At 37.9% G+C, this 21,797-nt stretch overlaps 1 protein-coding gene across 1 annotated transcript in view; it reads right to left on the minus strand.

Moving 5' to 3' along the window:
* fras1 (Fraser extracellular matrix complex subunit 1) overlaps positions 1-21,797 on the minus strand; it is a 271,538-nt gene that overhangs the window by 199,735 nt on the left and 50,006 nt on the right. The window contains exons 4-13 of the mRNA XM_073861042.1: positions 19,941-20,033; positions 19,359-19,518; positions 16,293-16,426; positions 15,776-15,859; positions 10,959-11,060; positions 10,211-10,402; positions 9,131-9,220; positions 6,761-6,799; positions 6,505-6,652; positions 1,610-1,756 (exon numbers count right to left, since the gene is read on the minus strand). Coding sequence (XP_073717143.1) covers positions 1,610-1,756; positions 6,505-6,652; positions 6,761-6,799; positions 9,131-9,220; positions 10,211-10,402; positions 10,959-11,060; positions 15,776-15,859; positions 16,293-16,426; positions 19,359-19,518; positions 19,941-20,033 — 1,189 coding nt within the window. The remainder of the gene's footprint in view (positions 1-1,609; positions 1,757-6,504; positions 6,653-6,760; positions 6,800-9,130; positions 9,221-10,210; positions 10,403-10,958; positions 11,061-15,775; positions 15,860-16,292; positions 16,427-19,358; positions 19,519-19,940; positions 20,034-21,797) is intronic.

Here is a 21,797-nt window from a genome sequence, read left to right on the forward strand (position 1 = left end):
TATCTTAGGCTTGTCTGTTAAACCAGGCCATTGTCTGTAATGTTGCTATTGTCAAATAAAAAACGTTATTTTGCTATGCTCTAGACATTTTTACATATTAAATCATTTTCTTTAGTTGGGTAAGAGATTTGTCTGATGATGCCCTAATCCTGCACCAATAGCCCTCTGATGAGAGGGGAAATTCCAGTATGGGATCCAGTCCGTGTCTTGACTTGTTAAAATGACTAGGACACAAACTCACAAGACTCGTGTGCATGTACATGCACATACACAGACACACCAGGAAAGCTTTAGGATTAGGTATTCACTATATGCCAAAAGTCAAAGTGTCAAAAACGTGTCAAAATTGTGTTTTTTTTTGTGGAAGAACTAGAGAATAAAGTAAGAACTAAAAAGATAAAGAGGTGAAAAGCAATTCATATAACACAAGTGCAAAGGTGAAACTTGAGCTGTCACGGTTATGAAATTTGGCTTACGGTTAATTGTCTAATAAATCGTGTCGATTATTGCGATTAATTGCCTGTTTTACGGCTTTGATGATTATGACGATTAATTGTCTGGGGTTTTTTGCTTTGACATTTATTTCTCATACATTTTTTTATGAAATAATTTTCACACATTGTTGTGATTATTTAAATTAAATCTTTTGCAAGGTTTACCTTGCAGTAAATATTAATACACATAACACATATTTAAAAGTAATCTGATACTGTCTCGTTTATACAGGCTCTGCAGCTCCCCCTTGTGTTTTTTAGAGAGATGTGCAATCATTGCGGTGATCGGAAATCAGATGATTATTTAATCATTGTGACAGCCCTAGGTGAAACACATTTTAAAGCGTAACTAAACCCCTGTTCAGAGCCTGACTCCACCCACTGGCAATATTTGAAAAATGCAAGAAAAGTGGGCAGATCCCAACAGAGATAGAGGGGACGAACTAAGCTCGTACCAAGTGTGTGGTGAGATCGTAACGAGGGCGTGGTGAGCTTGAACCTGCTTACGTCATGAGTTACTTTTTGGACCCAACATCCAATAGGAAAATTCAACTGCAATAGCCACCGTTCAACCTGAAGAGGGCAGCACTCAGACGTTTTTACACCAGATATTGTAGTATTGAAACACTTTATATCCAAATGTCAAAAACTTACTAAAATCAATGAACAGCACTAATAAAGCATAATTCTTACAGATCATTAACTAAAAAAAGTTGGTTTAGGGTTTAGTTACTCTTTAAATAGACACAAATAACACAAAAAGCACAGGACAGACTTTTAAAGACTCTGTTAGACACGCATCAGGGCATCTTTGTGCCCCAGCAAGCATGAAAATACACAAATAATGAATAAATCATTTATAATCAACATTTCCCTAGCTTCTTCAACCATCTGCGGTTTACTTTTGTATTTGCAATGCATTATGGGTCTGCCTTCTCAGTGGAATGCTTATAATGTGTTATGAACCAGTGTAATTAAGAAGCCTACTATTTCGAAATGCCTTCGCATCGGGAGTGCACATTCAATGCTTTAAACAACGTCTTCATAGGCAGCTCACTAGGTGCTAAAACCTCAGATATTTTGGGGTGAGAGAGGATAAGTGTTCATTTTCATACCTGCACAAACTTTGCCCCGAGCGAAAAAGCCTTCAGGACAGTATTGCAGACAGCGTCCATTCATCAGCAGGGCAGAAGGGTCCTTACAACTGTCACAATGATCCGGTGTGCCAGAGCACGTTAAACAGTCCTGGTGACACTGGACGGCTGTAAACACACATCCAACAGAGAGTAAGAGAAAAGGCTTTCTTCATGCGGCACAAAAATAAGATTAGTTTTTCTTATGTGCAGTAACATTCAAGAAATGAAATCAGATCTGTTCGTTTAGACATGTAGTCAATATCTAGTTTATCTATATTGCTTGCTATAGTATAATAACTTTTAGTCTCTGTATAATCCCAAGAGGCCTTCTTATTAAATAACACCAGCTGTAAAGAAAACCACAATGTAACGTTTAACTTCTGCTCATGTCAATCACACAACATTTCACATCAGTTTAACCTTAAAGGGCTTTTTATGTTGAAACACTGTATACCAGGGGTCTTCAACCTACTACTTTTTAATACAGTCTACTCAAAACTGATTTGATTTCAGCCGAGCTAATATAAAAAAATATGTAATAAATATATATTAAAATTGAGGCTGTTAATAGAATGTGCTTTGGTGGGCAACTCACATGCGGGCAACCTGGTGCCCGCGGGCACCATGTTGGAGACCACAGCTGTATACAATACAACTCTGTATGAAGTAGCTACAATTGTTTTTCGTCTCTTGTCTCAGCAAAGCCTACTCCACAGTCAAAGTGATTGTGTTCACTCCTTAGAGAACAGTCATGCAAATTAATTCTTCTAGCCAGTCTTTGGTTTACTGATTAAGCACACATGACCTCTCCACATGGTCCAAATGAAAGCCGAGCCTACAACTATATAGATCTCTTTGGCGCCGGTAGCTGGCACAAGAATTAATTACACAGCCTCTAATGGGCCGGTAAGTCCAATGATGGGGGCTGTGGGTGGCGGGCTGGTGGATCTGTCCATGAGACCAAAACAAGAGACATAGCAGTTGGGCAAAGTGAGGCATTGTGATTACACAAACAGCACTGGTGATTATTTGATGGTCATTTGTGATTTTTGTACAGTGTGTAGAGGGTCAAAATATGGGCAAAACAATATATATCAAATATTAAAGGATTAGTCCATTTTCTTGAAAAAAAAAAAAAAAAAAAGATAATTTACTTACAACCATGTCATACAAAATGTTGATGTCTTTATTTGTTAGGTCGAGAGGAAATTGTGTTTTTTGAGGAAAACATTCTGGGATTTTTCTAATTTTAATGGATTTTAATGGATCCCAACACGTAACAGTTTTAATGCAGTTTAAAATTGCAGTTTCAACGGACTCTAAACAATCTCAGACGAGGCATAAGGGTCTTGTCTGGCGAAGCGATTGTCATTTTTGACAAGAAAAATAAGGGGTGTGCACTTTTATACCGCAACTTCTTGTCTATCTCCGGTCATGTGAAACGGCAGCGCGACCTCACGCAATACGTCATCACGTCAAGAGGTCACGGAGGACGTATGCGAAATTACGCCCCAGTGTTTACAAGTGTGGATGGTCCGCAAATATACGTTTCAACACCTGACCTTCGATGTCATTACGCAATTATGTGAGGTCGCGCTGGTGCGTCACAGTACCGGAGATAGACGAGAAATTGTGGTTTAAAAGTGCATATTTTTTATTTTTCTTGTCAAAAATGACAATCGTTTCGCTAGATAAGACTGTTATGCCTCATTTGGGATCGTTTAGAGTCCTTTGAAACTCTGTTGAAACTGCAATTTTAAACTGCATTAAAACTGTTACGTGTTGGTGTCTATTAAAGTCCATTAAAATTAGAAAAATCCTGGAATATTTTCCTCGAAAAACATAATTTCTTCTCGACTGAACAAAGAAAGACATCAACATTTTAGATGACATGGTGGTGAGTAACTTATCTGGATTTTTTGAAGAAAATTGACTAATCCTTTAATGCTATATCATACAACATCATTCTGTTCCCCTGTGTACAAGTCAATGATGGGCTTTGGGTGATGAGTGTTTGGCTCAAAGCATGCAAGTCATCCAAAAGTTGTTCAGCTGGGTTCAGGTCTGGGCTTTAAGTTCTTCCACACTAAATTAATCATTTCAATTTTTATCACTAAGGGGGCATTGTCATATTGCAATAGAAATGGGCCCTGTTTAAAATGTTTCTATCAAATTAAAAGCACACCATTCTCTTATATCATTATATGATGTGGCATTAAGATTTGTGCTCACAGAAATCACTAAAGTAGTCAAAACATTTTATTAAAAGGGGGCATTTCAATACGTTTGCCCATACAGTGTATAGATGGAGAAAAAGGAGCTCCAAGTTTTTAGTATTTTCTGACATTACTTTATAAATCATGTTAATTAAACACTTTAGTATCAATAACTCCTACTGAAAAAACGATTCTGCTATCAACTGCATATATTAAGTATAACCATTTTGGCAGGAATGTCCTTTGGGTCTTACTAGTGGGGAAAAATACTTTTTTTTGAGCAACATTGATTTTTACTCAGAAAAAAACTAAAACCTGCTAAGAATATAATGGCACTAAGCTTTGAGGTCTGATGCAATATTGCAATACATCACTTGGGTAGCAGTTGTAGCCTGATGGTTAGAGAGTCAGGCTTATAACCCAAAGGTCGCAGATTCGATTCTCACAGTTGACAGTGTGTGTGTTTATGAGTGTGGGTGTCAGTGGCGGCTCATCCGAGGGGTGCTAATTCAAAATAAGTGTTCGGAGTGTCATGTGTGTGGTTCCTTTTTTCAAAATATGCATTTTGCGCTTGGAGAGATCCTGTGTGCATTACGTGTTTTGTCAAAATAAGTGTGTGCTGCACACGCTTCAAAACCATTTATGATAAAAGAGAGGCTCACGTTCACAAAATACACGCAAGACGCTCCTTTAACAGTAAACTTTGATTACTCATGAGATTACGTGAGTATATGGCAAACACCAGTGTCTCTTTTATCATAAACCCTTTAGACGCATCTGCAGCAGGCACCTATTTTGACAAGACACGTGATGGACATAGTTTCACTCGATGCGCCGAACACATATTTTGAAATTACAAACCACACACATGACGGGCTACATACATGTTGTGATGAACTTCGCATCGAGCGCCCTCGAAAAAAGAAGTCACCGGCTGCCACAGGTGTGTGTGTTCACTCACTGGAATGGGTTAAATTATGAGTATGGGTTACCATACTTGACAATCATGTCACTTTAACTTTTAAATATTAATATACTATACAAAGAAATTTTTTTTTTGCATTGTATATGTATTATGAGCCAGAAATTAATATCATATCACCGTGTTCATGTTGATTTCCACCACAACAAGACAGCCAGTTAACTGCCTGAAGGGTAAGATTTGACTGCTGTATTTAAAGGGTATAATCTTAGCATAACATTATATGCATAAACATAGAGATGCTATCAACCCACGTGCTGAAATAATCAATGTATACTTTAATTTCTCTGTGGACTTATTGGTGAGAGATCGAAAGAGAGAGAAAGAAAAAGAGAGATGCGTGTTCTCCTACTCCAGCATCTTCGAAATTCAGCAGGGAAATTTAGGATATAGAGCACAGCACAGTCTCATGAGCGCCATAGAGCTGAATAACCATGTTATCTAACCAGAATATAATCTAATGCTATAACTTTTATCTCTCTCCCACTGAGATCAAAAGTGTTTTGTCTTTATGGCTAAGGAACTGTTCCTTGGAGCATCGGATTTTTAAAATGATAAAAAAGTTTATTTACTGTACAAGAAATTCTGTTGCATTAGGGGCAGATGCATTCAATTATTTATTATTCATATTGATTTAAGTATACATCTCACTCTTTTACAAATAACCACTTTTATCCAAAGCTCTTACAGTGCATTTTATTTACACAAATACATTTGTGTGTGTGTGTGTGTGTGTTGGTATTGTGGTTTACGGAGTATAGTGTATAATGACATGTTTATTATGCTATAAACATGGTTAACAGGGACACAGGCTGTACCAGTAGGGCTGGCACGATTATGAAATTTGGCTGACGGTTAATTGACTAATAAATTGTGACGATTATGGATATGAATTGTCTGGGGTTTTATTTGTTTTGACATTTAATTCTCATAATTTTTTTGTTTGTTTGTTTATAAAATAATTTTCACACATTGTTGTGATTATTTAAATAAAAATTTTACCTGGCAGTAAATATTAATACACATAACACATATTTAAAAGTAATTATTTAATGAATTTTTTTTTCAAAAACTGAAAATTCTTCATAAGAAATAAACACAATAAAGTGTCTGAAAAATAACTGAAAATAAAAATGCAATCAAAATAAACTGACTATACCAGAACAGGCCTTAAATAGTAGTCAATCCTATTAAGGTCATATTAGTACTGTCTGTAGTGGCTGCAAAAAATCAATTAGTTAAGAATAGCATCACTCACTCTCCTAAATTTGGAATTGCTGTTTTGGTATGTTTTACCTGCCAGTTCTACTTATCTAAGTTTTGCAGCATTTTTTAAAAATGCTGTTTATTCCACTGTATTGAATGGCTTTGCAATGTATCGCGTCACACTGTCAGTTAAGGAGCGCCATCTGATACGGTCTTGTTAATACCGGCGCTGCAGCTCCCCCTTGTGTTTTTAGAGAGATGTGCAATCATTGTGGTGATTTGAAAGGTCAGACAATCACGATGAGATGATTATTTAATCACTGTGACAGCCCTACAATGAGCTACAGAAACACCTTTCATTTTAGATTAATTTAACTAATTTAAGTATATTCACTAGTAAGCATGACAATTTTTGTTTTACACATCAGTGCTGCTAGCCAAACAACCACAATTACAAATGCAGTTTTTACCTGGATTGCAGTCTGGACAGCACTGGTCATTATGGGGTATAGAAAGAGTGCCCAATGGACATGTGGGACAAGAGAGCTGGTAACAGGTCACATGACCCTCCTGACACTGGCATTCACGACACGGCCCTTCTCTGACACTCTCTAGATTCTACGCCAAAAAAAAAGAAACAGAGTAAAACATTTACTGTAGAACAAATAAAGCATTCCACAAGAATTTGATTATTTCTATAAACCAAAGCATAAGCGGTTAACTTACAGTCAGGCGCTTAAAACTCTTGACATTGCCTTTCGTACCCTACAAACATAAAGCCAGTTAGACTGATTGAGGTATTTACTTGCTTGTGTAATTCTTTGCTATTAAAATCTATCGATCGAATCACAAGTGGACAGGAGAGACACATCACGTTTACACCTGGTATTTAAATCTGTCTCTTTTGTCCACTTTTGACCACTTCTGTCCAGAATACTATGAGGGGGTGGTCTGTCGAGACGGTGGGCGAGTCTCTCCACTATCATTTAAACGCGAGCAGGAGTAATGATAGAGTCCACTGGTTTTGTTGTAAGTAAACTATTTTTTCTGAATTTTCAGCGCAATTGATGAAATAGGATCGCGCAACTTTCACACGCTTGCAAAATGAAATTGCGAAGATCAGCCACTTTAGTTTTATCAATGAAAGGCTAAAAATAGCGCTGTTCACAGTGTGTTCATGACAGAAGTCTGAAAAGACGTAAAACATTGTGCTCAGTATCTCAGATCAGATAAATGGGGCAGAGAAGGCGGTTGTGTGTGGCTGTTCAAACACATTCAATCACATGTGCGTTAACACTACAAAAGCAATCCGATCGAAAGGGTTTTCAACTACCTCTTAATGTGGTCGAAAGTGGACAAGCTTAAAATGTTTTGAACACCGTTTACACCTTTAAAGGTGCAGTGTGTAATTTTTTAAAAGGATCTCTTAAAAAGAAATGCAAAGTAATAAACAAAACTATATTATCAGGGGTGTATAAAAACTAGGGCTGGGTTTCGATTCAAATTTCAAGAATCGATTCGATTCCGATTCTCAAGATCTTGAATCGATTATCATTGTTCGATTCGATTCGATTCGATTTGATTCGATCTGATCCGATCTTCGAGATTTAGATAAGTGTTTTTGAAAAAAGCCCGAAATGGTGCCAGATAAGGTTGCACGGAATGACCAAAAATCTATTCCATGAGTCATTTTATTTCACGGTAACAGTATATTTCATGGTATATATGTTTTTCAGTTTTTTGGATTATATAAATGTGCAGTTATTTGCCACTCACTATAGCTTTTAACTGCTCACCACAGTTTTAAAATATGGACAATTCAAAGTTAATAATGTTAAAGTGAAAATGCCCAGAGGATAACAACAGATTAAGTCTTGATAGACAGAATCTTGTTTTTAATTGAGTTATTAATTTTATAGACTATTGAAGCTATAGTATGCATTGTATTTTGTATTTATGCATACATTACATTAAAAATAGGCAGTATGTAAAATGAACAGGTATAAATTTATGCACAAACCTACAGACAAGATAATACCTGTATATGAGAGACAGAGCTCTATATAGATATTATGACGGTTGCTATGATGTGATGAAGTCTGTTTTAAGGTCTTGACGCTCTTTACCTCCTATTACACATTAACATTTGCGTCTCTTTCTCGTCTTTCTGATCAAAGATGTTTGTACTATAAGCAAATTAGGCGTCAAACTACATCGCTCCAGCAGCGCACGTGTCACTGATATAAACGCGAGTTTTGTCTTAGCTTGTTAAAAGTTCAGAAACCTTTACAATTATTAGCATTATGTGTAAGAAGAACTCTTTATTTGCCGACCCGTTGCGCACGCCTCAAGAAACCTCTGCCCGTGAGAGTCAGGCTGCATGAGCACAGAGGGGGAGAGAGAGAGAGAGATTCACTGGAGACCTGCGGTGGATTCACTGCATGGCACTTATTATAAAATTACACAAATAACTCGTTCATTTGTTATGAGTGGATTATTTTACATGTAGATCGCAGCTTTGAGCGTTTCTAGAGTTTTCAAAACAACCGCTTGCTTAACGTTACTGACCGCTATGTTCGTTGTTTTAATGTCCTTCCACCTCGCGCGCATGCGTGAATTCAATGACGCGGCAAGTTTAAGTTATTAATTATTAAATCGATTCTTTGAGTTACGGATCGATCTTTAGAGATTAACATGAAAATCGATTCAGAATCGGTGAATAGATTTTTTCGACACAGCCCTAATAAAGACCTTTTTATAATGAACCGTTATGTTTTTATTACCTTAGAATGAGACGTTTTTATCTACATACACAGAGGGTCCCCTTACATGGAAGTCGCCATTTTGTGCCACCATGTTTCTACGGAAGCCCTTAATGGACAAACTTTTTTACTAAGTTGTCTCCGTCGATGACATGTTTTTTCCGGTGGCGGCTACTGTAGCTTCTCTATGCGTTTCGAAATTGAGGGGTGAGCAGTGGACTGAGCCGTTGGTTGCAATTCGCAACCTCACCACTAGATGCTGCTAAAATTTACACACTGCACCTTTAACCAGACCTCTATATTAATAGAAAATATCAGAAAATAACATTCATACCTTTTGGTCTGGCAGTAGATATGTACAGGAACTAGTCGCTGTTTTACACTCCGGGCAGCACTTCCCTGGCAGCTGGACGAGCTTTTCTCCCTAACACAAGGTGTAAAGTTTAAGCTCATTTAATTTCAGCGTGAAGATCCCTCAGGCAATGATTAGCTGCCTGACACAGAGCCACAAAACTCTAATTACCTCAGCGTTTTCCAATTCTATCTCTAAGGCTCTTTATAGGCGACGGCTATCAATAACTATTCACATTCATGTGAGAATCTTTGGATGTTTCTTAGGGTAATCAAACTGTTACATAACCTCATGGCACGCTTACAGGCAAATGAGCAGACGCCAATGAAACATTGAAGTAGAAAAAGTCTGACGAATGTCTTCAAAATGAAATACAGTAGAAGGTTGACGTCTTTGCTGTTCAATCAGATACTTAAAAAACTCACATTTACATTAATGCACATCGCTTTATGCATTTCATACTTTAAACCTGATAGTGTTTGTGCTTTGATTTGCAATCATTTATCATTAAATGAATTATGAGAGCATCTAAATGCTAGATCCATCAGACAAACTTACATGCTTTAAGGGGTATCTTTATTTACAATGATTGCTATTGTAATAATAAACCCTCAAGCTGCATATACACATCAATTGTTAACCCTACCGTGATTGTACACCCCTAATGAAAGTCCAAATATAGTTTAACATTCCTCTTATAAGAACCTTTGAAATGAATGTCCTGGATTTCGTCCAAAAGATCAATTAAAATGTAATAAATCACCGATGTGCTTAAGCTTTCAGTGTACCGTATGATTAATGTAGAAGCAGTTAGTATACTGATTGAATACAATTATATTTCATAACCATGAAAAATGACTACAGAGATAACAGTGCACCTTCACTGAGAAAGGCATTCCAGACTTGCATGCAACGTTTCAATATTTTTTTAATGGTAGTATATAGGGCAGCTACCCATGCAGCTGAGCTTGTTATTTGAATGAATAATGCCTTCTGTACGCATGTGGCCCTTCTGACGGGTTTGCATCAAAGTATGTTTCCAATAAAAATGTGGGCACATACCCGTGGGCACTCGGTTCTGGCACACTCAACCCGCTGGCACAGAACCTGACCCCGTTCACACATGCAGAACTCGCAACCGGTGCTGTTCCACATGTCGCCATGGTAACGGATGATGCCCTCATAGCGGCAGCTGTCTTTAGATGTGACGCACTCTTCACAGCATTGGCCGACTCGCTTGACCTTCATCCGACCCTATAGGACAACATATGTTTGCATGCATTATAAAATGTCAAATTTGTTTTAATGCATTTGGGAAGGGTGTATGAATTTATTATGTCAAGAACATTTTGGTCTGGTTTCCATGAGAGATAAATATGTAAATTAGCATTAAAAAGTGTATATCTGCTATTAATGAACACAGCTGTAAATCTTATAGATCAAAAAATTAATAGAAAGTTTTAAGCAAATATTTGATTTCATGAGGTCTTTACAGCTCACATTACGATAAGGTGAGTCATAAAACGAAATCTCTGTTCTACAGTTATATAAGATCATGAATATTGTATTAAAGCAAAAGACTCAATGAGGACTGCACATACGCCTGAGCTACAGAGATGTGCGTAATACACACGCAAACGATCTTTGATGATGAAGTACTGTAGCTCTCTTAGGCATACAGTAAGTAATATATAAGAATCAATGGCAGTATATTGTTAAAGACACCAGCCTTTTCTCTTATTGTGACCTAAAGATAACTGTATGAAGTAACTGATATGAAGTGTGTTGGGTGTAATGGACTTTCACTGACCTTGTCACAGCTGAGAGGAGGGCACTTCTCTGTGTAACAGCGAGATCGACCTCCATCACACACGCATGTGGTACAGCTGCCCCTCTTCCACTGTTCACCATGCTAAAACACACAGAAATTTTTAATTTATTATAATCACAAAACAGCATTAAATTACAAAAGATTGTGATATAGAAGCATTTTACTAGCGGATACCGGATGCTTATCAAAACTAAACATTAAAGAGAAGGTTTAAAGTGGGGGTTGATGCTATTTCATGCATTCTGATTTATGAACACAGTTTAAGAGTTGTAACCCTCATGTCAAACATAAGCAAAGTGTCAAAAAGCAGTTAAGCTTTTGAAAGAGTCTTTCTGAGCTTTATTTTCCTACAAGTTTATGAATTTTTTTTTTCAAATGGGGGTATCCGTTACAACTGATTGACCCCATATTCCCAGTATGGGCCTTTACCCCCGGAAAAGCACGCCTGCACGTGAATCTGAGTGAGAATGCGCATTAGATTTCCTCCGTCGAGTAGAAGTCACCGGTATCACTGCACAGCACGCGACAACTTTGTTTTATCAAGATGGTTTGACAAAAGAAGTGTGTTTTTGAATGTAAGGAGAAGAAAACCTTATTTAGCGTTTCCTGTCTTAAAGTAGCATTTCACCCGTGGAAACATTAATCTTTATTAAAAGTGGATCATACTTGGAGTCGAAATGTAACATAAATTTCTAATTTGGTGCCTATTTGACCGCGAAAAGGGGTGTTTGTAGTCTCACCCCCTCTACAAAGATATAGGACTTCCTTCTTTCAATGATGCAAAATGATGATTTTTACATCATTGAAAGAAGGAAGTGCAACACTGAAATCCATATTTCTCCTGTCTCAGGGGAAACGATGCATGACTATTCAAAAACATGACTGGGTTTCTAACTATACACAGCTTAATGCAAATGGGTGAAGTGTCCGTTTAAGACACAGCCGATGCAGTTCATTTTTCCCGGACAGCAACATAATTGCGAATAGGTTTATGTTTGTTTCCTGGCTGCATTTCGGAAAGAATTGTTTTACAAACAAGGCTCAGTTTGACACCGGATTTGCCACTTGTTTACAACTGATGGAGCGGTCCCAACTTTAAAAGACGCTGTTTAGGAGTCGCAACCACAGGCGTAAGTAAAGCAAAATCTCACGTGTTTGTTTGCAATCGGCTCATATGTGCATGTAATGTAAAAAACACGATAAACAGCAAACATTTTCCGCCTCAGTTGGCATTGTACTGCACTTACAATATTTACACCTTTTCACGGGCAAATGCAGAAAAACACATTAAGATTTACATCGCTTTTTTTAAATAAGGGATAAACAAACAAGGATTAATTACCAGATAAGAGATGTCCTGCTAAAATCGTTGCTGCTGTTGTTCCTGTAGATCAATCACTGACTCAGTATCCGATTTTGGATCATATATGTAAAGCTGTATCTGACTGTAAGCCATAGTTATTAAAAAAAAAAAGTTTTTATTTAAGTTTGATTTTCATTGTTGTTAAAGCTATTAGATTAGTATCCAAAGGCTGGGCGTACTTATAACTTTTTAGCCCCGCCCACCGTACGCCTTCAAGTGTTCGTCTTTCTCCGGAAAAAAATGAAATGGCTGTTCTGTCTTTTAATAATCTGACAACACGAAAGACTCTTGGACATATGAAGGATGAAATGCTACTCTATAGGTAATTAAGATTAACATAAAATTGGCAAAAGCGGTGTGTGTTATGTGAGCTTTAAATGCATTCTGAATTATTCGCACTGTTTAAGAGTTGGATTCCTTATTCTGAACATGCAAAGTGTCAAACAAGCAGAGTATTTCTGTGCCGAATGCACTTTGCCAGGGTTCGTACACGTTTCGGAAAGTTTTTTCAAACATTCATATGATTCATATGTAACAATCTTCCTTTATTTTTTTAAGAAAAAAATGTAATTCAGGAAGTACACACCAACATCCACACACCAACGAAGGAAGTAGATACCAGTTTCCACACAACAACCACGAGCTGAAACAAAATCAACGTCGCCAGAGAAGTGTGTTTTTGTTTGTGAGGGAAATTTAAAGGAACAGTATATAGGATTGTGGCCAAAACTGGTATTGCAATAACAAAACTTGTGGCTAAAACTGGTACTGCAATCACACAACTGGTGGCCAATACACAAAATGACAACATAAACATCAGTTGAGGGCTGCAACTCCACTTTTTAAATGACAATATCCTGGCCATAACACTGTTGTCAGTGATATAAGTATTTGAAATAAAAAATATTTCTTAATGTCTAGTGACATATCAGGGTCATTTTATGATTAATTGATATAAATTTCTTACATACTGTTCCTTTAAGCTTGTTCAGCTTCCCATAAAATTTTTTTGTTGTTGTTTTAGAAAATTTGACTACTACATTGGCGTATTTATTTTGCTTGTTTTAAGCTCAAATCACTTAAATGTTATTATAAAAAAATTTTGTCTAAAACTAGACTTATTTTCTTAGGTCATTTTGCTCAAAAAAATTTATCTTGATTTAAGATTTTTTAGATATTTGTACTGAAAACAAGACAAAATACTAAGTAAGAAAGTCATTTTTAAGCTGGATTTTGTTGAAATGGGGCGGTCCCAACTGGGTCATGAGTCGCAGACGGTATGTAAAACTGCATCAAATGACAGTGTTTATTGGCATTCGTAATGCATATAATGTAAACAACATGAACATGTAGAGAATCATAAGTTATCCAGATATAATGGGATATTGTTTTGTGTGTGTAGCCCGCTAGTGACTGGCTCCCCCTGTGGCACACCTGTTTTTCTGGGAAAATTGCAGTAGCTGGCCTGTCTTTTATGAATCTAGAAGTAAATAAATGGACATATAAAGGATGCAATACTAATTGTATCCTCAAGATTAACTCAAGATTAACATAAGATTAGAAAAACAACTGTGTGTTATGTGACCACTAACTAATCATAAAAACCACAAAGGCAATTCCCAACCAGTTTTTCAGTGCTAGAAAACATACTTTACATAATTCATTATGTGAAATACATGACAAATTCAGCCAGTATTACAGTAAAGTAAACAAGAGAAGATAATGAATCTGGTGAATGTCTTCAAAAAAACAGCAGGATTCTGCTGAGTGAGATGTTATTGCTGAGAGCACTTAAAGAGACAAGCAGCACTAAATGGCACATGCTGAGCTAAGACTTTACAGACGCTTGTGACTTTATGGGGCCTTTCCAGTGCAAATATTTCACTGCATGTCTCCAGTAAATCCTGACTATTTTTTTAAAGCAAAAGAGGTGGCACAAGCTGCACGCAAGTGGGATCAAATGTAATCATTTAAAAGTTAACCACTGAAAATCATAATTACGTCTATCAGTAATTTGTATATTTAATGTTAAGATGTTTACACAACTGTGCATGAGAAAGCCAGTCAATGTGCCACTCCATCACTAATCTTTATTACTGGCACGTTAAATGTGTGACTTATTCACTGTAACTTAAAGGACCAGTTTGGTATTTAAAGCCCTGTTTTCAGATTGTTTATGATGAAATATAACGGTTTTGACTGAAATTTGGACATATGATGCTGGCCCGAGAATTTTTGGGTGTTTTTTGTATGACCTCCCACCTCCAGAATGGCTGTATAGGTGCACAAAAACAATCCCTCCCAAAATGCACCAAACCCCCGTCTACAAAGACGTGAAACTCACCGAGCGGTCAGGGGCGGTCACCGACACGCTCACACAAAAACCGCTGCAAAAGATGCTTTCCAACAGGTGTTTTACCATTCGTTGTAAACTTGTGGACCTATTTTTCCAAACGCCTCACACCCGTATATTCTTCCGTTGAGAGCTTGAATAATAGACACTCCAGCCCAGTTGGTGGCGATAATCCACCTTTGCCAATTGCAAGAATAGAAACAAAGTTCCCGGCGCGGAGTAATACCGTACCTCACAGCACATCTAATACAAGTCAATGGAGTTGGCAAAAACTACAATAAAACCTGTTGGAAAGCGTCTTTTACAGAGATTTTTGTGTGAGCATATCAGTGAACACCCCTGACCACTCGGTGAGTTTCACGTCTTTGTAAACTAAAGTTTTAGGAAGGATTGTTCCAGTGCACCTATACAGCCATTGTAGAGGTGGGAGGTGAAACAACAAACACTCGAATATTCTCGGGCCAGCATCATATGTCGAAATTTCAGTCATAACCGTTCTATTTCATCATAAACAATCTGAAAACAGGGCTTTAGGTGTAAAATACCGAACTTGTCCTTTAAGTTTTTGTAACTTCATTTGTTGGTTTCTACAGTTGTAATGGTTGAACTGATATTTTCTTTCATATTGAAATGATATATTATATATATAGAGATAGAGGGTGAAAAAAAGAGAGAGAGAGAGAGAAAGAAAGAGAGAGAGAGACAGACAGACAGAGCGAGAGAGAGAACAGAATGATAGCCAATGTGATAAAATTATGTGTCTGTATGTGAACAACGAAGAAAGAACAGGAGATGAAAAAAAGAATATGGGATGAAGAGAAAAGAGTAGAGCGGGTTGAACGCGGCCTGACAAGCAGATCACACACACACACACACACACACACACACCAAACTCTCCAAAGACACCTTGATCCTCAATCCATCTGCTACAGCTGAATGATGAACGCACTGTATTCCCCATTTACTACACTTACTCTCAATCTCTCTATCCACTGCCCTTTCTTTTTATGAACAGGTCTTCCATTATACAGCCCTGCACCTCATTCTTTATATATAGATGTGCATAATTCACTTTCTTACCTTATATTCATTCCCAGCCTCCACGCAGAAGTTTGGCTCACATCCAGGACAGCAGTGCCCTGGCTGGACAACCAGGTTCTCATTCTGCAAACAAAACCACACAGAAACAACAACATAGACGATATACTTTTTTAAAACAGTAAGTACACTTTTCTTTTTATATATCTAGTTCAGTTTTAAAGTTAGAGATGATGTGGAGACTAACCAGCTGTTCTTTATACACATCTAGGCATGTCAGCAAAAAGTGCTGCACTGTGGTTTGCATTTACAGTTAGAATTTAAAACATTTTTATTCATTCATTCACTAGACATGTGTTGCATTCCGCAGACACTTAAATTCAAAGCAACTTGCATTCAAAAGCAATTTATACATTTTATGAGCATGTTCAATACTCGGGAATTGGACCTATGACCTTGGTGCCGCTAGCACAATGCTCTACAAGTTGAGTCACTGTCACATTCATCCTGAAAGAGCGTGTGAACAAAGCACAACCGACAGTTAAGGGATGCTACTGACCGCTTTGCATGTAACAGGCTGACACTCTGCAACCAGGCATTCAGTTTGACCGTTTCTGCATCGACACTTTGTACAGGGGCTGGGGGTCCATTCAACACCGTCTCTGTACTCACTGCCTTCCCATGAGCAAGAGACTATACAAGTGTGTGTGAGAGAGATAGACAGAGAGAGAGAAGACCATTAATTGCCATTCACTGTGATATTTTACTAGAATCTTTATATGAAACTATTGGTCTAGACAGAGAACAAAGTAGAGAAAAGCTCTTGGGATGTATATAAAAAGCTCTTTAAAACCAATATGCACAACATACAAAAAAAGCTGGATCTGAGTTAAAAACAGCATGAAATCAAATGGACAGTTTTGTAGTTTTAGTCCATCTCTAGCTACTAGCTTTGAAGTCATATATAAATTAGTGTACTCTTAAAGGGGACATACATCGGTATTAGGGGTGTAACGGTACGCAAAAATCACGGTTCGGTGCGAACCCCGGTTTTGAAGCCACGGTTCGGTTCATTTTCGGTACAGTAAGGGAGAAATGCAAACATTAAACTGCAGGTTGTTTATTACTTTAAACTTTTTTTTACAATTTGTTTACACTTTTTTAAACACTTTATTAAAATATAACAGATAAAATATATATAAAATGAAAAAATAATAAATAAAATACTACTGCAAAGTTATTTTTTACATTATTTTATAACAGAAGGTAACTCTTATCTTAACCTTCTCTTAAACTTTTTCTACTAAAACCTTGAACTAACAAATTCAATTCCTGAATACATTTATGAACTATTAGCCTACATTTTTGCCACTAAAAATGTTCTGTTTTGATTTATTTTGGATTGTTTAACTCACAGAATTGATTTGGCTATGTACCATCTCTGTATAAAAATAATATTACTGCTCTATGTGTAACTGCATAGCAAGCAACATGATGATATACTTAGTATACACTCATTTTGAGATTAGTGAGCTGCATACATAGCCATCTTTGATCTTTTGCACGTTTCTCCTAATCTTTGCTTGTGTCGTCAATGTAAGCTGTAACGAACATAGATATGTATAAAGGCTAGATGGCTCAAGGCAGAGTCCCTAACGGCATCACCTGGCGGCCATCTTACGACAGGGCGCTCGCTCACTCGTAGCATTGAGTTTAATGGTGCAGGTACTTTTAAATGACCATAACTTGCTCAATTTTCTACCGATTTTCAAACGGTTTGGGTTTTTACAAACGTTATTAACGTGGCTATAATTCTGGATGCTTTAACATGTTTCATGAATTTATTTTTTATTTTTAGTATAGGTATGCAGTGTCATAGGTACATCTTTGACGTTTATAACAAACCAAACCGTTTGAAAATCGGTAAAAAATTAAGCAAGTTATGGTCATTTAAAAGTACCTGCATCATTAAAACTCAATGCTACGAGTGAGCGAGCGCCCTGTCGTAAGATGGCCGCCAAAATGCGGACGTTGCACTCAATTGGCCAGCAGCGCGGACGAGCCATCTAGCCTTTATATCTATGGTAACGAACCCCTCCGCAGCTGAGTAACAGCTGAGTAAGCCCGGGTTACAGCTCTTCTCTGTCCCGACCAGCTGATCGCATTGTGACAATGATATGATTGACGTGATATGCAGATGAAAAATCTGATCACGCATTCCTTATTCTTGCTGTCACAGAAAGCGCGTCTCATGAATGCGTAGCAACGAAAGACGTGCATCCTCTCACGCACTTTTGAAAGAACAAAGCAGTGCGTTGACACGCGTTTAACATGCGCTTTTAGATACGACACATAAACGTTTACATCAATAATCAAACGGATATACAACTAAGTAAATAAAAATCTTTCTGCGGGCCGAATTATGTTATATGTTTGACAGAAGACTTGCGCTGAACGCGGAGACTTCCGCCACTTAATATGTTCGTGCGGAAACGCACGTATTATGTTCCGCACAGGCGCACACAAAATGCATTCGGCCTTTCGGTGCATGTGCGCACCGTGCCGAAAGCCCTGAACCGAAACGGTCCGGTTCGAATACACGTACCGTTACACCCCTAATCGGTATAAATCAGACTTTTTCCATATTTTTAAGTGCTATTGGGTCACAAGTACTTTCATCAACCTAGAAAATGTGAAAAAGGTCATAGATATATACCCTAGATGTCGCCTTGGGGTTCTAAGCATGTGTCAAACCCGCCGCCATCTTGGAACAGAGGTCTTGTCATAGGAAGTAGCTAGATAATGCTGCTATCTCCGCCTGTACTTCGGATTAATGGAAGATGCCAGACTTTTGTGCTGCGTTTGGATGTTAGGCCTACTAGCACTATGCATTATATTGAGAAAAAGTTGATTTTCTTAATATCAAAAACTTAAAATTTTCTCTGGACATAGAAATAGAAAATCGCATTTATGACTATTTATGGTGACTTTATTTCCTGTACACCTTTGCATATACTGACACTGATGCATTAAAGAGGAGGGGCTCCCATGTTTCAAGATGGCGGCTCTATTTGACACATTTGTTCCAATGAACTGCCGTAGCCATGGCAACATCTAGGTGTACATACAGTATCTATGAGTTTTGGAAAGACATTCTCTGCAAACACGTGAAAAAATAGGTAAGAGAAATTTGGCACCCCCTTGTGATGTCAGAAGGGGATAATACTGGCCCTTAATCTGGACTATCCAACCACAGCATTGCCATTTAGTGCAGAGATCAGCTAATTTGCATTTAAAAGAACATTTTTGCTCACACCTACAAAGTGGCATTTTTAACATGTTATAATAATTTATCTATATGGTATTTTGAGTTAAAACTTCACATATGCACTCTGGGGACACCAAAGACTTATTTGACATCTTAAAAAAGTCTTGTGAAATGTCCGCTTTAACACTTTGAAAATGCCATTTTTAACAGACGAGCACATTTAAAATGTACAGTTGGTGCTTCACATAGACAGATTCTGTCATCAGAAAAATCAGAAAGCAATGTCCCAGACAGCCACTGCAGCAATATTAAATAACACAGTATTCCATTAAGCACATAGATGATGTCTTAGCGCACCTCCTTTCTGTGCACATATAGGGCAGCATTCACCATCTGGGATGAAGGGACTCTGGTCTTTCCCACAGCTGAGGGGAGCACAGGCACGTGGTCCACAGGCCGCCTTCCCGTGAGAGCATGTGCACACCGACCATTTGGAAGCGCTCCACTGACTGTCATGCTAAGAGAAAGAACAGTAGATCAAGACATGGTTGAAGCCCGGTGTTCATATAATCCATGATAGCGACCTCTCCAGATCACATCAGCACGGGAAGTGATTCAGTAATGGATCAGCAGCTGATTTCTTGAAACCTATCCTGCATTATCTTTGAATCTGTGCAAATGTATCATGCCAATGCCACTTGACTTGGCAGTTACACTGCAGGAATCTTAAACAGAAAACTCTTAGTGGCTCTTAAGCAGGAATGATTGGGATACGAATGAAGCTGGCTCCATCAAGGAAGAGTGAGACATGAACAAAAACGCCATTGTGCAGAAACCCAAGCAATCAGCATGTTGGCTACTCGACTACAAGTGTCAAAATCTGCCAACAGACAGGATGAGGCCTTTAAGTGTTTTCACTGCAGATGGAGAAGCACTTACCCCATAAGCCACTCCTTCATGGTGGCAGATACCAGACAACTGTGCGAAGCATTCAGGACAACACTTGTTGGGTGGGATTCTCAAGCGTTCACCCTGAGAAAACATTCAGAGAAATGCATTAAAGTCCCCAAAATGACATTTGTAATATAAAAATATTAGGGATGCACCGATATGGAAATTTTGGCCGATACAGATAACTCTTTAAATTTGGGGGGCGATAACCGATATCTATAGGCCGATAAATATTCATATTATTTTCGCAATGAAAAACTCGCAGACCGCGGACATCTTGTCTTTGCGCTAGACTAGCCTCTTCTTAAGCCCGCAACATGTGTCATCTTCGTGCTATGTCACAGAAAGCACCAATCAAAACTCTACATGGCCAGCAATGAGCAAGTGAAGTGATTCAACAAACCAAAATAATCCATAATTTATCTGCTTTCATTTATCGGCCTAATTTTGCTATCGGACCGATAATCGATAATATTAAAAATAAGCAGTTATCGGCCGATAACGATATGTCGGCCGATATATCGTGCATCCCTAAAAAATATAATACAATTCTTGTAAATTAGAACCCCTGTTCCTGATCTATTCCCTCCGAGTTCTCACACCATTGGCAGATATTTTTGCTTGTTTTAAGCACAAATTCACTTCAATTGTTTAGTGTTTGTCTAAAAACTAGACTTATTTTCTTACACTCTTAGAAAAGGGTTGTGCACACCAAAACTTTTAAACGCAGCTGAAAACGCCTTTGATAGCTGTGATACTTGAGCTGTGAGCCGGTTGGTTGTTGTGGTAATGTCCCGCCCCTCCTCCACTGTGATTCGACGGCTGTGTGAGAACTGACATTGCCGAGTGGAGCTTTTCACCCAAAGTTGAATCTCTTTTAACTCTCGATGCTTTGCGCTGAGCGCAGAAAAACAAGTTTTCAGTGCGGAAAAAAACGCTAGCTGCTGGCTTATTTGAAAAACGCTGAGCTTCCATTAGAAACAATTGAAAACATTTACAAAATGACAAATAAAACACGACAGAAACTGTATTTCGCTACACTACTTGTTTTTAATCATCAACAAACACCACAAACCACTCGGTGAGTAGCACAGTTATGAAAATGAACGTTAAGTGTTGTTTTAATGACATGTTTGTGCATGGCCCTTGACCTCCATTTTGAAGCAGTCAAGAGACGCATCTAAACGATTCAAAAAGTCAAGACACGACCCCTTGTCAAAATTTCAGTGTCCATCCCTGTAGTTCATCCAAAACAAACCAGAAATGAGACTCAAAGTGTTAAATACCGGAATTATCCTTTAAAAATGACAATATTGAAAAAATGATACTTAATGACAGTTGTCATAAACATGCCTAAAATCTCCTTCATGTTCATGACACGTGCCATGCCATGATTATGAAGGTGTCTTGTCAGTCTTATGAACCCACCTTCAACTAAAGTGTTACCTAGAAACCTCATTTGTAAAAAAATTTTGTAAAAACCAAAGCATGGAAGAACAAAATATACATCATAATTCAAAAGAAATGTTATTGGTTGTTCACCAAATGCATTGGGCCCAGCTGCACCGCTACATTGACAGTTTATTTTCCAGCCAATAAAAAAACATACAGGGAGAAAGGTAATTCAAAATCAATACAAAATATGTGCAATGTCTCCCAGTAATGTTCTTATCAACAAATAAAACAATTACCCATACCCAGGGTCAACAATATTAAAGCGACTCTTATGCCATGTGCTGTAGCTTTCTTTCTGTCTCAGGCTACTGCATATTGGAATTGAGATGAGATGATGCAGGATAACGACGTCCATCATTTACTCATTCATCACACTCGTCCATCCGCCCA

The sequence above is a fragment of the Misgurnus anguillicaudatus genome, chromosome 22 (genome assembly GCF_027580225.2).
Source record: "Misgurnus anguillicaudatus chromosome 22, ASM2758022v2, whole genome shotgun sequence".
Lineage (NCBI taxonomy): Eukaryota > Metazoa > Chordata > Actinopteri > Cypriniformes > Cobitidae > Misgurnus > Misgurnus anguillicaudatus.